The sequence below is a fragment of the Syngnathus scovelli genome, chromosome 11 (genome assembly GCF_024217435.2).
Source record: "Syngnathus scovelli strain Florida chromosome 11, RoL_Ssco_1.2, whole genome shotgun sequence".
Lineage (NCBI taxonomy): Eukaryota > Metazoa > Chordata > Actinopteri > Syngnathiformes > Syngnathidae > Syngnathus > Syngnathus scovelli.
In genome coordinates, this window is record NC_090857.1 from 4,896,251 (window position 1) to 4,912,622 (window position 16,372).

At 39.8% G+C, this 16,372-nt stretch overlaps 1 protein-coding gene across 2 annotated transcripts in view; it reads right to left on the reverse strand.

Moving 5' to 3' along the window:
• cpne5b (copine Vb) overlaps positions 1–16,372 on the reverse strand; it is a 49,050-nt gene that overhangs the window by 12,317 nt on the left and 20,361 nt on the right. For both annotated transcript variants that reach the window (XM_049733434.2, XM_068652390.1), the window contains 3 exons: positions 8,026–8,089; positions 4,318–4,421; positions 2,856–2,960 (listed from right to left, as the gene is read on the reverse strand). In XM_049733434.2, coding sequence (XP_049589391.1) covers positions 2,856–2,960; positions 4,318–4,421; positions 8,026–8,089 — 273 coding nt within the window. The remainder of the gene's footprint in view (positions 1–2,855; positions 2,961–4,317; positions 4,422–8,025; positions 8,090–16,372) is intronic.

Genomic DNA, 16,372 nt, shown 5'->3' on the forward strand with positions numbered 1-16,372 from the left:
TGGGCTCAATACAGCCATTATTCCGACACATTTGCATTGTGATTTCAAATAAACTTCCTAATATGGCTAATAAGACTTTCAGATGCTTTAGTGCCCTCCTTGAACTCACAGAACAATATACACTCCAAAACTAATCTACCACTGTTATCTCCTGCAATTCTCAGGCTCCTTTAATGAAATGACTCATCCCCAGTAATGGAGGTACATGTGATTGAAAGCGTGAAAAAAAAGTGGAGTACATTTAATACTGAACCATTCTTCTGCGGTAATTACAAAGATCGCCTTGTAATATTTGCCACCGATGAAAAGAGAAAATTTCAGCGTCACTGTGATTGTAAAATATGGATGAAATGAGCTCTGGGAGGTTTAATTAAATCACTAGAGTATATTCATAACTGTTCCTCAAAACCATAGGAAAAACCTTTAGAATATTTTATAAATAATAATAGTAATAATTGCAGCACAAATATTTTCTTGTTATATCTCACATACCTACCAAAGCATCAACTAGACCTACGATAGTTTCTTTATCTCTTCTTCAACGATGGTCCAGTTTCATCAACACACACTGCAGCCAAAGGCCCCATTTAAAAATCCTCGCTGTCCTTTGTTGACCTGCCACAACTTTTCCTGTTGCCCTTTGGTGCATGAAGCCAGGAGCGGGAACATGTCCAACTAATGCACTAATCCAATTAGAGCAAACCACATCAGTAGAAGGCCAAGCACTGGCATACTTCTATGTTCTTACAGCATGCTCTGCCAAATTCCCAAATCAAACCAACTTGCAGCCCGAGCGCACTTCTGCTATCTATGAATAGAGAGCACGCAGTATACAAGTGGGCACAGAAAATAATTTCACAAAAATAAAGCAAGTGCCTTTTTGGGTCACACAGTAGATGCATATAATTATAATCATATGGAAATCTAATGAAAGGAAATTATATGTGTTCTAACTAAAAGATCAAAAGGGATGTTTTTCTCCTTAGTTCAAGGTAGCGGTAAAAAGCGTCACTTTCAGCTTTTGATCCGAATAATTACTGTTAGCGGATGACCTGGCTTACAGGCAATTTAAAAAAAGGTGACAGCCACATTGTATGCTCCTCAATCAGGTAGTCTGGTCTTAAACTCTAAAGCATGTAAATGCATATATTGCTATTGATACTTGTCTTCCTCTATGCCACAGTTACAATTCCATGCCATGTTACATGTTACCCGATGTTACATTGCATTGATTGAAACACACACTGAATGGAAAAACGAGCAAGTGCATAATCTGTTTCCTTGTATGTGTTGCCTTGGTCATATTTCAAGACCTGCAGCATTTCAAACTGTTTCAGCTTGTGACTTGTCACATTTCATTACTCACACCATGTGTTGTGTGTACGTGTGTGTGTTTGTGTGTGTGTGCGCCTTTGATGCCCACCACACTCCCCAGTGTATGATCGACTCTGACAGGTTAGTGACCCCTCTCTGAGCTCACGGCTGATACACTGGCTGACACAATTTCCCCCCAATGTTTTGTTACATCTTTCAGCTCCTCTGGAGGAACAAGCAGCTCTCATCCGTTCTGTCTGCTTGGGTTTGATCTCACACCCACCCATTTATTTTTCCAGCATCCTCCTTAATTAGAGTTCAAATGGAGTCACACACGCATTATGACAAAAATATAGACTCGCACAAAAACTTTCTTACCCTCCAGAAGAGAAAATGTGCCTGTCACTTGTATTTCATCACTTTTTATAGCTCCTTTCCTGATTGAGTTTGTTTTCTTTCTATCACTGACTTCTAAATGAAAAGCAAGATGGATAAGCTAGGTGAGAAATGAGTTCTGATCCCTTATTACACAATGTGTCTTTATTCATAACGTGCCAAGTAAGACAAGAGCATCAGATTCTGTCGCAGTGCAGCCCCATGCGTTGCTAAAGGTCAATTTAATGAGGGAAGTATTAATTCAATTTAATTCAGTGTTACGTCTCATTGGTATTCTCTAATGTCGAACTCCACTATTTACTTTGCTTTGCATAAAATGACCGATATTGTTAAATCCCATCACGCTTCAACTTTAAGTGTAAACGTGGAACTGAAACGCCTCATTTAAACAATGATGTATTTGTTTCTAATGTTATTGAACAAAATATAACAAATATAAATCAGTGTTTAGTATAAAGAGAAAATTAACATGTGTTAGGGAAGCACAATTCAATCAGCTGTGTTCACGCCCACAACGGCGCAAAACGCCAAAGTGCACGAATTAATTCTTTGCATTCCTTTCTATTCCCAAATGGGAAAGAACAACTGGAGGTCAGCCAACAGAGAAGAGTGCTTTTTACCCGAAAGGTTCGACATTATGAAGAAAATTGCATGTTACATTTAATATACAAACATTTGGCAATCAATTTAGTCAAATGCATTTAAATATTGTGATTTTTCTCACTTTGTCATATCTCCATTCAAGTGTTATTCTGCTTTTCTTTTTGGGAAAAAAAAGAGCCGAGCAGAACGAGTCATCCAGCGGCGAAATAAAGGCACACATTATGTGCATTTGAGAAAGAATCAATACTGAGTAGTATTAGTACTGAGTAGTAATCCATTGATGTGATTACAGTAAAATAGTGTGACGGTGAAAGAAAATAAAATGTAACAGTGCAACATGTTGAGTTGATATTGATTCTTGCTGGTTGAACTCAAGTCTACTTGTGGTTCAGTAATGGCTGCCATCAGTAGACTGGACATTGTTGGAGGAATACCGTTCGGGACTTTGAAGGTCACGATCGATACATTGTTCCAGTAGGAGTCAATGAAGTCAGACCAAGTGGATGGGGTTATCGGGCTTTTGTGTCATGTGTGTGGTTTACCTGTCGTAGTCGCCATTGCAAAGTGCTCGGACTGGAATGGTGAAAGGCTGCCACGCTGGGTTTAACGTGTTCTTCACCACCTCTGTTTTATGGCAGATCGTAAACCTAGACAAAAAGGAGACAAGAGTTAAAGTAGAGGTGAAAAGAATTTGCTCATTAATTCCCTTCATGCAGACATGAGAGCTAAAAATGCAAATAAGAAGAGGAGCTGTTTGCTATGGAAAGGACAGAGGCGCCGATGCGGAAGCCAAGTAAGATGTTTCCAAATGGGGCAGTGTCCAGCCTTGTATATGCTTTGGCTTGCCTCGCAGTAATATTGTTTTATAGACCCCTGAGAATGATTTCATATCTGAGTCCAACCAATGGATTTCCGCTATCCGCAATGCTTCACCGAGCACAAATCCTTATTAAACACCAAAAGCCGTCCTCACACAAAGCAACAAGGCGTGTCACTTTTTTTTTTGGGATAACTGCTGCTCCACTAAGTGCTTCAAGCATTTTAAACCCGTGTAAGTCTGTTAGGTACTTGGTCCCCTAAATTGGTTTTCCTTTTGGTCTTAAGAAAGCTACAAGAGGGCTAATGAGGTGTTTGCCAAAACATTTTCTGTTTGATTCTGTTTAGGCCAGCGGTTGGGAAAGATATGGCTCTTTTGGCGACGTTTAAAAACGTTACTAAAAATAATACACTCAAAAAAATCATTGGCCTTAATTAAAATACATGCATTTAATTGTATTCAACCTATCTTTTTTTTTTTTTTAAATGGTATGGCTCTCACGGGAAATTATTTTGTTTTAAATGGGCATTTATGGCTCTGTCTGCCAAAAAGGTTCCCGACCCCTGGTTTAGGCTAAAGCTGCTTGGAAAAAGGAAGGTGCTTGGAGGTGGTTGCAGAACTGATGTGACCAGAGTGTCTTCATACAGCATGAGTACACTGCAGCTCCTTCAAGAGTGCCCATAAAATACAGTTCACTCTCATGTGTGTTTTTTATAGTTCCACTCTTATGCAGTATGATTACATATTCTATAGGCGCGTTTGTAAGGACTTGGCTTTGGGATCGGAGGGTCTAAATTTGGAGTCCTGCTGTGTAACAGAATACGGAATTTATGATTAGCTGCTGGAGACATGGTAATCAACTTGCTACAGGGTTGCCCTTCAGCGTTTAGTGTGGTACTGATTGACATCTACAGTTCAGCTTTTACGTTGTTTTCCAACCAACTCACCTTGTCCTTTTTTTTACTATGTGGGGCAGCGAGGACATCTGCCCCGAGTTACCAAATAAAAAAAATATTCAGTCAGCGTGTGACTGCTTTTAATTGGGTAGAGGCAAATTCACTGTGACAAGATGGAGCAATGCGACAAAGGAAATAGAGGCTGTTGAAATATGGAGTCACACCTCGTAGCTCACCACAATTATAACTGGTAGGTGGGTAGATACATATTTTAGATGGATAACGACTTACGTTCCATCTTCATTGCTTCTGTAGAATACCATAAATGGGTCTGATTTCCCGAAGAAGTCCTTCTTGTCTAGCTTGTTGGCACAAAACTGCATAGTGGCGCTGTCCTAGGATGTGAACAGATGGAGAAATAAGGAGACAAAGGTGGCATATGATAAGTACCATTAAAAATTGTATTACAGTTTATGTGGATTGTTTTGCAGATTTTGAACGCTGCATGCATTCACACGGCGTAATATTAGAGTGGCAATTTACAACAACAACTGCAAAGCCATTACAGTAAAAATCAATGAGTTGAGTAATGACAGTGTCAAGATAATGACAATTTTGTATTGCTACAAGTAATTTCAATGGAAAATTGAACTCGCAGTCAAACTGGAGGAAGGTTTTGGTCAACTGGGTTATATAAAGTGAATTTTTATTATATTTCATTTTATTTGATCCAAGTAAGGCATGACCCATCTACCAATTTATCTAATCTATCAATCAATACGGAAAAAAAAAAATAACGGTGAGACTAACGAATTTTAAATTTAAATATACAAAAGGAAAGCATACAAAACGATGACCTTGCATGAATGAAAAGTGAGCTGATACTGCTGAGAGATTAATTTATGCTGTAAACTTTTTCTTTCCCTCTGCCTTACTGTGCATTTTTTTTCACAGATTATTTATCATATAGGGCTTAAAGCACGTCCAAATATAGTAAATCACCGGCAAGCCTTTAAGTCTCGAGGTACTTTCTTAATGTTCTTCTCTCGGTGGCTGCCTCTTATTGTGTTCTAAAAACGATTCCTGACCAACGCTTGGATGCACACCGTGGCTAATCTTTTCGATGCAGTGTTCACGACAGTACTTTTCACATGCTTTAACAATAAATTGCTGTTGTTGTCATCTTTGCCTGAGGTCGTACACCATGCAGCCAGTGCTCCACTAATGATAGCTTGATAGCTTTTTAATGTCACAGCTTGCACCTCGTGTCAGTCGGTACGCCGGGTGGCAAATCAGTTAAAGGGATGGATGTGAGCTTCCCAATATGATAGATTGTGTGAGTCTTTTTGAGCGTGCATGCCGAATGCCTGCTCAGATTCCCGGTTCGTTTTTTTTCCCCCCACAGTGACCTCCTGCCTGTGTTTTTTTTATTTTTTATTTATCACTCCAGGCCAGGCACTTTGAAGCAAATGAGAGGAACTTCATCTGGATTCTTTCCCTCACCCTGGGGGAATATACAGTACCTACTGCACATCTGCCATATTTGACACCACCTTTTTGCATAGCTCATTACATTTCATCTGGGTACGCATTCATTTCACATGCTGCTCACTGGATGACACATTAACAGCTGTGCCTCATACGACATTGCGAGATGATCGAAAAGAGAAGCGTATTATACTCTGAGGTGTTTATATGTTTGAACATTATTCATGCACTCAGTGTCTTTTTGTCTTTCCTTGCAGATAGCTGCAGCATTTGAAGGAATTGCACAGATATTCTAGGAATTTAGAAAAAGTTTAGAAATGGCATCGTGATAGGTTAGCTGGCTAGCTAGATAGGTCATCACTGGCACAAATGTGGTTTTGCTTTATTATCATTAAAATGATGATTTAGTCAGAATAAATGGAGACACGCTGCTTGTGATTTTTTTTCCCTTTTTCATCTTTTTCCCAAAAGATTTTACAATTTTTTTTCCTTGAAAGTTTTATGTGAAAACTAAATTCTTTGAAGATGATATAGCACAATAAACACTTGTTATCAATGAATAAAGGAGAACTCGCTTATCATTTCATGCATTTTGGAGTACATGGATTCTTAGAATCCTTCGTTCTTTCTTTTGTCAAGGGGCAACTTGCAAACCCATGTCATATTAAAAAAAAATAACATGGAAAGGGTGGCAGAACAAAAGAAAGACCTGCTTCTTCTTCTCAGCACATTAAACATTTTCTTCCCGGCTTCTCATTAGTCTTCCCGAGCATTTGAACGGTTTTGTCTGCTGCGGTTGCACCCCTGATTCAGCCAGAATAAAATGACACACATACAAAGGAAGCGCTGCTGCGATAATAGACGCATAAAAATATTGATGGCAATGATGGCAGTGTTGGGGATATTAAATATGCATATGCTCCTGCCTCATTAATGTTTTGTAGCACGAACAAACATTCTTGCTAAGATTGAGCATCAGCAGTGTTCATTAATAAGAAGAGAATCAACTTTTAATATTTAAACAATGCAACTGCGTTCTCACCAAGTGAACCACAACAGAGTTTGTTTACTAATGAATGGTCTCGAGCTAGTTGACAGCAGATTACCAAATGTGCGGCACTATAGGGGGGAATGAACTAGATGATCCAAAAGCACTAAAGGATGAAAATAGCTTCAGATTCCAAATAGGGATTCAATTAAAGGATAATGTCGGCAAACTGCTTGTGTGTGTGTGTTCTTACATGGGGACAAGGTCAGGCTGGGCTGGGTTTTAATTAAGCAAATCTCAGTCTCACACTGTCATTATCCGAGGTACAAGTTGGTACCTGCGGGGTGTGCAATCATCTCATATCGATTCACTTCACGGTTATTGTTTCGTTGTCTCTGACTCTCGCACACACATCCTCAGTAATTCTTCATCTTTTAATTGCACATTGGCTTTTGTTTTCAATATTCCGCATCTGCTCCCTCTTTCATTCCCTCTCTGCCTCTGTCTATGCACAATTTGTTCGGTTTCACGCTCTTGCTTTCCAATATCCTGCTCTAATGTGTGTGCGGTGAGCTCAGTGGAGCATCCCCGGCTTCAGACCGCAGGCTTAGTGGAGAGAATGATCTGCATTCAGCTCCTCATGTTGCGGGGGCCATTTCATTCAACACTGTGCCACTCCACTGAGGGACAACAGATGTCCTGTCGGTTGTGTTGCGAGAGGGGTGAACGGGTCGGAGATAGCCGCCAGCGTAAACACGCGACCATATACAGGTTAGGGAGATAAAATGAGTAGATATCAATGAGCGGGTATGGTTTGGCTGTCTGGCAGCATGCACAGATTCTCACACTAATTGATAAGTGTAATGCGAGTGAAGATAGATTTATTTATTTATTTATTTATTTATTTATTTATTTATTTATTTATTTATTTATTTATTTTTAATCCATCCCCCAGTGCTTCGGCAAATGCAAACAAGTAGCACAGGTACAACAAAACTGTATGCATTGGCACCCTCCACATTAAAAGAACTGCCCTTCAAAACAGGCTGATTCAAACAGGTATATAAAAAAATAAAATGTGAAAAGTTTCCTGCAAGGACACCTTAGTTGGTGGAAACACTGCAAAAATGCCTCCTTTGAATTTTTAGCCAAAGCGTGGGAGAGTGTGCCTACCTCCTCAGGGGACAAAAAAAAAAAACTGTCGGGTCTGCTGCTATTTGAAGTTGATATATTGTTGTATCTATTTAACCATAAAAAGAGTTTCAGGATTTTATGACAAACATAACTTTTCTTTTTTTGTCTTTATCGCCGTGTTTAGCATTCTTTTCCAAATCAAGGCTCATATTTTACATGAGAGGAAAAACCACCACAAACTACACTGCAGTAATGATGTTGTGCCCTTAACAGGTTTGAGTGCCATTTTGTTTTACATTGGTATAATTTTGACCACATCAAATGTGTACTTTATAGCCACAATAATTTCAAAAAGCTTTTTCAAACTGTCACCTGATGCTCTTACTTACTCTGCAGTTGCTCAGCTCCTCTGCAGACAGGATGATAGTGCCGCATTTCTTCCCTTGGATCCCTCTGTGGTAGATAGTGAAATGATTTTATGATCAGTTACAACAACTAATGAGATACTAATTCATGCTCAGGAACATTAAATTCACATTTTGTGGCTTTGGCAGTGGTGCTGCGCAAAGGTCACCTCTGTACCTTTCATCGACGATAATATATGTTGTATTCTGTCGCAGTGTATCAATAAATCTTGCTGCTATTCATTGCACTCATCCTTTCAAAGGAAGAACCAGCTCACGTGCTTTGCAAAGCGTCCGATAAAGTGGTCCAACTTAAAAGGAAAATACTTATTTCAGTGTTTCGCTCCTTCGTGTCGTTCCTAAATTCAAAACGTGAACAAACACGAGTCTGTTTGATGACTCATCATGAGCTGAAAGACATCGCGTGCGAGATTGAACGTTTAACATCAAACAAGGCTTGCACTGTTATCTCATGCAAATAGAGGTCATGATCTGCATGTGCTCATTTGCATGTCCAGATCAAAGAAAAAAGAAAGATGTAAGAACAGAAAGTATGTTCTGTATACTGTCATACAAACTTATTTATTCATTTAGGACATTTGATTATATTGGCCAGGACACAGAATTAATGCGACAGATTGTGAGCACTGCTGTATGAAAACACACAGACAATATCCTGATTTACCAAAGTTAAACACCAAATGATTTCAGGAATGTAACAGACTATAATAATAGCCTCCAGGTCATAGAATTCAATCTGTTTGTAAATCCATTTTGCACACTTTAGCTGTGAGTTGTTGGCCCCCGACATTTCGGTTTTGGCTATAATAACCCCTCCCTGGTAGACTAATTGTGCTCGTCTCTTTAATAATTCATCGGTGAGTTTACCGAAATAAATATTCCCATAGAAAATCATTACATGTGCGCCAGCCTCTTCATGATGCAACTTGCAGAAAATGCACTCAAAAACTTTTAAGAGCCTTATTAAAACTTCCCAGTGGTTCTGTTCTGCTAACAAATTGGGCTGGAAGTCAATTTTGCTACACAAAGTGGCTGTCTGTATTGCCGGCTCCTCGTTTTAAAAGTTGTTCCTGTATTTTCTGGTGACAAACATTTCTGTGCCAGTGTAGATATTCCTGAAAATTATTTCTATTGTTACTCCATTCCGGTTTGTTCTCTACTAAAAAAGAATTGTCATCTGTGTTGTGTAGATTACTCCTGCTGAGTTCTACACGGACACCCCTGCCTGCCGCTCCCCCATGTCCGCTTTCAATTATAACAGCACTTTGTGGTTTCCTTGGAAAACATAGCTCTTTGTCTTAAACAGCAGGACATTGAATATATTTGCGTGTCTCAGCTGAGGATATTTGAGTTTGATGTTGATATTTTGCGAGTTGATGAATGATGTTGGCAATCGGTTGTTTGTCAAAGTAAGCAGTATGTCAGGAATGAGTTGAGCCAGGGCGACCAAATGCAGCTTGAACCAGGATTTATTGCAGGGAAAAGGAGTTGGAAGGGAGGCAGGTGGGGAACGAACGACACAGACGGGAGGAAGACTCACGGCCAGCAAAACAGACAGACTGACCGACATGAAGTCCCCTTGGACAAGATTAAAATTCTGACCGTGAGCCTTCAGACAGACCGAGGGAAAACCAGATGACACGAACAGGAACACTGGGCACGAACAGGAATGGACACAACAGTAGACACCGACAGGGAGAAACACACGGGCAGGGCTTAAATACACAGGGTAACAAGAGGAAGCAGGTGACAGACATTACGGTAACGAAAGGGGTGTGGCTGAGCGAAGTGGCACGGGCGTGACACAGTAAGTGTTATATTAGTTTGGAAATCTCACAGAAGGCAGAATTATAACAGAAGGGTGCCATCTCAAGGACTTAGAGGATAAGAATATGATAATGAGCCAATCAGCGGAATGTTTGTTAACGCAAAAGTCAACATTTAAAGCCACAACATTGGTAAAAGCCAATTATAGCTTAAACATTTTTCAATTGATATAATTTATATATACTATATTATGCTCAATGGTAGTGTTATAGTTATACAATAATATACCAGGATATTAATTCTGAATGTACATTGACGTATTAACAGACGGCTTTAAAAATATTTTAAAAGATTTTCTCATGTGTGGAACTTAAAGGGAGAGCAGCTTCCATTCAATGGTAAACAAGTTCGCCGTGTTCCCTCCCACAGCGGCGCAAACACACTTATTAGCCTGCGGCTGATTACCAAAACACCAAAAGTAAGAAAACTAAACCCATGCGCGCATTTCATCTGTAATTTGTGCTAGACATGGCCTGGATTCCTTACAGTTCCTCTTTGATGAAACTGGATGCTAAAATTTAAAACATTCTGTCAAGGAGCTCCAATGAGTGTGATGCAATAAAAGGAAAAAAAAAGATTGAACACGCTTTTGCCTCCTTCTGGTTTACAGGCGCTGAGGAAAGAGCTCTCCAACTGTGTGCAGAGGTGTGTAAAAAGTCAACTCGGAGACCTTTAAGTCACACGTTGAAAGCCCTCCATCAAAATTTAGGTAGGGGAAACATCCCTGTCATGTGGACAAGTGATGTGAGAAGCTGTGAGTGCTTTTTGGCACCAAGAAGTCAATTCGCACACCCACATAAAAACATTTCAACAGCACGTCCTCTGGAAACTGGCCGGGAGGTCCAGCCTTAAAACGAGAAACGTGCCGATTTTGACAGATCTGAAGGTTGTGAAATCCAAGAATCAACAAGTACAAAAAAGAGATTGATGAGCGACTTCAATTTATGCTCGACCATGTCTTGTCGTGTTTGGCAATGAAATGTTCATGCCTGCAAGGTCACATATTAACAGAAGATACGAAGGAAAAAAATTCTGACTCGAGGTATTTATTTTCAGTTTAAATACAATCTTACATGTCATGGCCATCTCAAAACAGTCCGTCTTAAATGACGGTGTGTTCCTCGCTATCAAGACATTCTTGCTTCACTATGAGGTGCCTGGATTCCATCTAATCAAACAACTATTGGAAAGCCGAGATGGAAATTATTGAACACAATCTAATTTGAGACTCAGAATTGATTGACAAGAAGTAATATTCCAGTTATGAAGAAGAGACCTCATGAGGATGGCACATAAGATGATAATGTGTTCTCAAATGAGCATAAGCAATGAAACAGAACATCCATCAAATAAATGTAACAGTAAGTTGGCGTCGGAACCGGAACATTAAAGAGCTCATCTTGCAATAACTGAAGATGATTGAAAGAAAAGACCTGTGAGGGTCACTGTGGAGTCAGAAAAATATTGCATGCATAATATAACCCGCCATCAGCCATCAGCGTAACGCTTCAAAGACTCCGCGTACATTTGTTTATGAGCATTAAAGCGGCAGCGAGGAATAATTGGGTTGTTTTGTTTGTTGGTTTTGCCCAATGTTCGAATGTCTAATATAATTTTTTTTATCTGTGGTTGCTTCAAGGTAAACGTGGAAAAGCTGAATGCTAAAGATGCTAAGTAAATAATCAGCATAGCAATGATTCAACAACAAAACTAATGTTTTGTAATGTCTATGCAGAACACAGGGTTGATCACTCTTTTATTCAATTGTATCCGAGCACTAGTTTTGGAGTGAAAGCTATTCGCAGTCTTCAAAGTCAAGTTTCATTCACGGACAAAGAGCACTAGAGATAAACCGACCTGTTGAAATTGAGATTGCGCTGGATGTCGTCCAGGAGGGCACTTTGGCAAAGAGAGCCACAGTTTAAAAAAAAAGCAACACAAGTATCTCATTGATTCAACATTGTAATCAGCCCAAAGAATCCAGAGGTCTGGCCTGACTAAAAAAAGAAGTCAATGATGAACAATGAAGTCTTGAAATGACATTAGAAAATAGAATTTCTGTGGGATCTCTCGGTTACCCAAAAGCGAATCTAATTTTGAACCCTCAAGGTTTTGATAAGACGGTGGAAGGAGGTCTTGTTGAAAAAAGGTCATCATATTTTCAGAAGTACAACCAATCAGGTAGCATGAACATAACAGAAAATTCCGTTTTAATTCCTGAACCTGAACGCAGTCAAATTTTGTGCACGCATTGCAGTTAAATAACTTGTTTAAAAATAACAGTCTGCGCTTGGATCTTGCAAGATAAATTAAAGATCTAGTTAGAACATAAACGCCCGGAGTAAAATCCATCTCATGCTACACTGTCGCTGATTGCTCTGATTCTCTCGCATGATAAAACCATTATTAAATAAGGTTCCAGCAAAATTACTAACATGAGGGGAAAGAATGGATGAGAAACTACACACATATAATACGCTTTGGAGACTGCTCCCTCCTCAATTACCCACTGCTGATTCTACAATGCCTCAGCCATTTGTGACCTCATTTAACTTTATTACAACTATACCAGCAAAAGTGCAACATTAATCAAATTGTACTGGGGGAAAGTGTTAGCAGCCAAAGTAAAAACCGGCCTCAAATGAGTGTTCAGCCTCTGGCTGGGAGGCGAAAGCAGCCCGGTATCTATCATGCTCTCGAATAAAACACATCAAAAGACAACACTCCCATCTTCATCTGAGGTCTCATCCATGGTGGAGACACACACTCAGCAATTAGGAACACTGTCAATTGCGCTCAATTTATTATTCATATTGTTGTAAATATTTGATTTGCTGCTCTTCCATTGGCAATTTCATGTTTTACTCAGAGAAACACGTCGATGTGAAAGCTTAAACAAGCCAATGGAGGACAGGAGTGTTGAGAGACAAAATAGAGTACATGCACACATTGGACACTTTTATCACTTGCACTAGCAACAACACTCAGTGGGGGAGTAAATGACACCTTGGGCAATCAGCATCGTAACAATAGCAGCCAATTGTACGCTTTGTTTGCAATCAATGATGCTGGGCCTGCTCATTTGTTTTGGAGGGGGTAAACAATTCTGTTTGCTAAAACGGCTACCTCAGAGCGTTTTAAGGGTTGCGTGATGAGCGAAGGAGAAGAACGGATTCCCATATGTCTGCTCATTCCCAAGCAGACAACTGCATGGTGCGGAAGAACTGAAGAAAAGAGCTCATTCCTAATGACTTCCTCGTGTTTGTGTGGTGTGGTTGAGCCGTCTCGTAGATTGAGAAGTCAAATTGAATCCACAGAAATTTGTTTTCTTAACAGATGGTTCGGCTTAGTGAGAGACGAGTGATCGATTGTTAGCTGCAGAAAGAGGAAATTGACTTGAACTCCGATTTAGGATGCAATCAATGCTGGAAGATCACAAAACTTTCTGCCAGGTCGCCGAACATTCACATTGTCTGTTAATATCATATCGAAATAATAATATCATATATATTGAAGTGATGCTCATTGCATTTTAGTCTTCTTGACCAAAAGGAATTCACTTCGCCTATTTATGGTTGTGGAGTCGATCTGGTCCTGCTTCCCGCTCTCAACCAGGATAAAGTTTGCTGCCATCCAAATTTTTTTCTTAATGAGCAGCCACACAGGCACCGCCGGGATATCAGCTTCACAAAGTCTTGTTCAAATAGTTTCTTTGTGATTCTGATCAAGGAATTGACGTTCCTATGGGGCAGTCCCTTCGCTGTCAGAGACATTTCTACAGAGCTCAGCAGGCCTGAACCATCCGTTTCCCATCACCTAACCCGCTCAATCATCAACTGCCTGGGGGCATTACAGGCGCCACTTTTCATCATGACATCAAGGACTTCCCAGTACATTTTACAGATGGAGTTGGAGTGGGAAGAAGAAACTGTTCTTTCTCTCTTCCCCCCTCAAATTCTCTTAATTGAGACTTATGCTGACAAAGGGAAATATTCACTTTGTGCAATAGTGCACCAGTTGCTCTTTAAAAGTTAATTGAAAAAATATCTGGCTCAATTACAATATGAAGCACTTTATATTCAAAAATATTTCAAGTGCTGGAGAACCTTCTGTAAAAATGTGTGTGCATGACTAGAATCCTAGCACTAAGTCATCTTGCACTGATTTTCAGCCCTTAGCAAGGGAATCTGTTAACCAGCACTATTTTCAGTTAAGACCCTTCTGTGGTATCTGGCTTGATGACAGCAATTCACAGCTTTCATGAGCAATTGCAGAAGAAAATCTTCCTTCTGGGTTGCAGAATAAAATGCAACCGAGAATAGGTTTTTGTGTAAAATGCCTTAGGGGTCAATTCTATGATTCTGCAGTTACCCGTGATTGGAACACAAAAAGTCTCTTTTCAACAAGCTGTTTCGGATTTGCAAACAGACACTCACCTCTTCAAGTAATTCTCAAACACAACAGAAGATTGTTTCAACTGATCCAAGAGGTTCAACCAAAGAACCAACATAGTCGAGCAAGCAATCCGTAAAGTTTTCAGTCCCAACTCCTACGCATTCTTTTCGGCGTAACCGAGCGTAACCTCAAGCTGAGGAAAACCGCTAAACTGTGCCTTGGCTTTTGATGGTGTGACCTGTTTACAAAGATCTAGATGCCGCCTCAAAGGTCTGCTCTGGTTAAATATTCCATGAACTGCTCCCGGAAGATAGAGAGACAGCTGGAGCCTGAAACAAAACACCAGTTTCCCATCTGCCAAGGCACTAAAGACAGATAAATTGAGCTTCAGAGGCGCTTTCGGTCGGAGAAGAAGCAGAAGAAGCCCTCAAGTAGTAATTAGACTCGTGACCATTATTCTTGTTTGACCAGCAAACTTCTCCCCAAGGAAATAAATCCGGTACCTTGTATTTACTGTACTCTTGAAGGAAACCTGGCACGATACTACACTTACTCCAAGAATACATATTAGCCGGGTGTCACAGACCCAGACCAGCAATGGAGAGCTAGTAAAGTGCCGCATCGTGGATTCTGTGAAATGCAGTCCAATCAGACCGATAGTTTGTAAGCGAGCGAATGAATGATACATGGTGGAATAAAAAGAGGAGACAATTGTGTTTAGAAGCTATAATTAGCCTCTTAAAACCTCGTCGCACACAAAAAGCATCCGATGCTTCTCTGTGCTTCTGTGTGCTTGTGTGAAATGTTACTTTGTAAAGGGACGCCATTAGAGCCACTTCATTTATCACTTTACGCGAGAGAGCAAGAAGCAGAGGGGAGGTGTCATGAAAGCTTTATCAGTCTACTATTTCAGACTTCCATTAGCACAACTCACTGGAGGAAGACAACAAATGTATGTGAGGATCTTTTGTGGACACAAGCAGTATACAAAAATATAGCTAACAGCCACTTAAAATGTGCTTTCACACAGTAATGAAGTTGTTTGGTGTATTAAGAGTCAATGCCAAATGCTATTATTCAGAATACATTGTGTCACATACACTCAAGTGGACCACTTAATGAGGTGGATGTAAAGTTAGCGCAGATTTCACAAAGTGATTTATCGGCACGCTTTCACATTATGTGAACAAACGCGAGAAGGTGAAAGCATTACCTTGTTTGCAGAGGCGGTTACAGATAAATTGATTCTCATTTTTCATAAAGTACATATCTTACACTTTGATTGCAGCAGTTTTTTTTTTTTATCGAGTGCAGCATTGAGGAAAATAAAGAATACAGGGGCCCCTTGGTAACTAAACAGACACCTATGAAGCTCGCATAACCTCACCTTGGATGTTTTGTTGAATTATTTATTTGTATTTGCTTTTCTTTTGGTTTCCTTTGCTTTGCAGTATGCAGCCGGTTTAAGATTACAAATGATACACTGTTCTGAATTTCATCACCTGGATAAATAAATAATAAATAATATCACCAGCCAACTGCAGCGCCCATACAGAACAAAAAATAGTCGCCAAATAAAATGAGATTCATGGCCAGATGGCAGCTCAACACCCAACTACTTTTTTTTTTTTTACCCTGATGTGCCAATCGTTCTGGAACGAGGTCAGTCTCATCAAACCACATGATCCAATGACTTTGCTCCTCAGTCCATATTGGCCAACAAATTATGATATTTTTGCATTTAGCTCTGATTATAATGACAAATTTTAATCACTTTCGTCATCTGGCTTGCTTGGCCTTTTGAATTTTTGAATAATCAGTTTTCCACAAACATTTATGGTGTTGGTGGTCCACACACAGGAATGTTAACTTTGGATAATTAGCTTGGCTGCTATGTATCCGTGTCTGTCTTGGAGCCTGAACCCGAGGACTAGAAATGGCCAATATCACAAAAAAATGTGAGGAACATAAATCTGTTTTGTCATTGCAACCCCTCGTAATGTGGGAATTTCTTTCAAAAATGATTGCCAGATTCAAGATTGGAAAAATAGCAACTTGTATGCCTGATGCTTAACCCAAAGGACTTGCG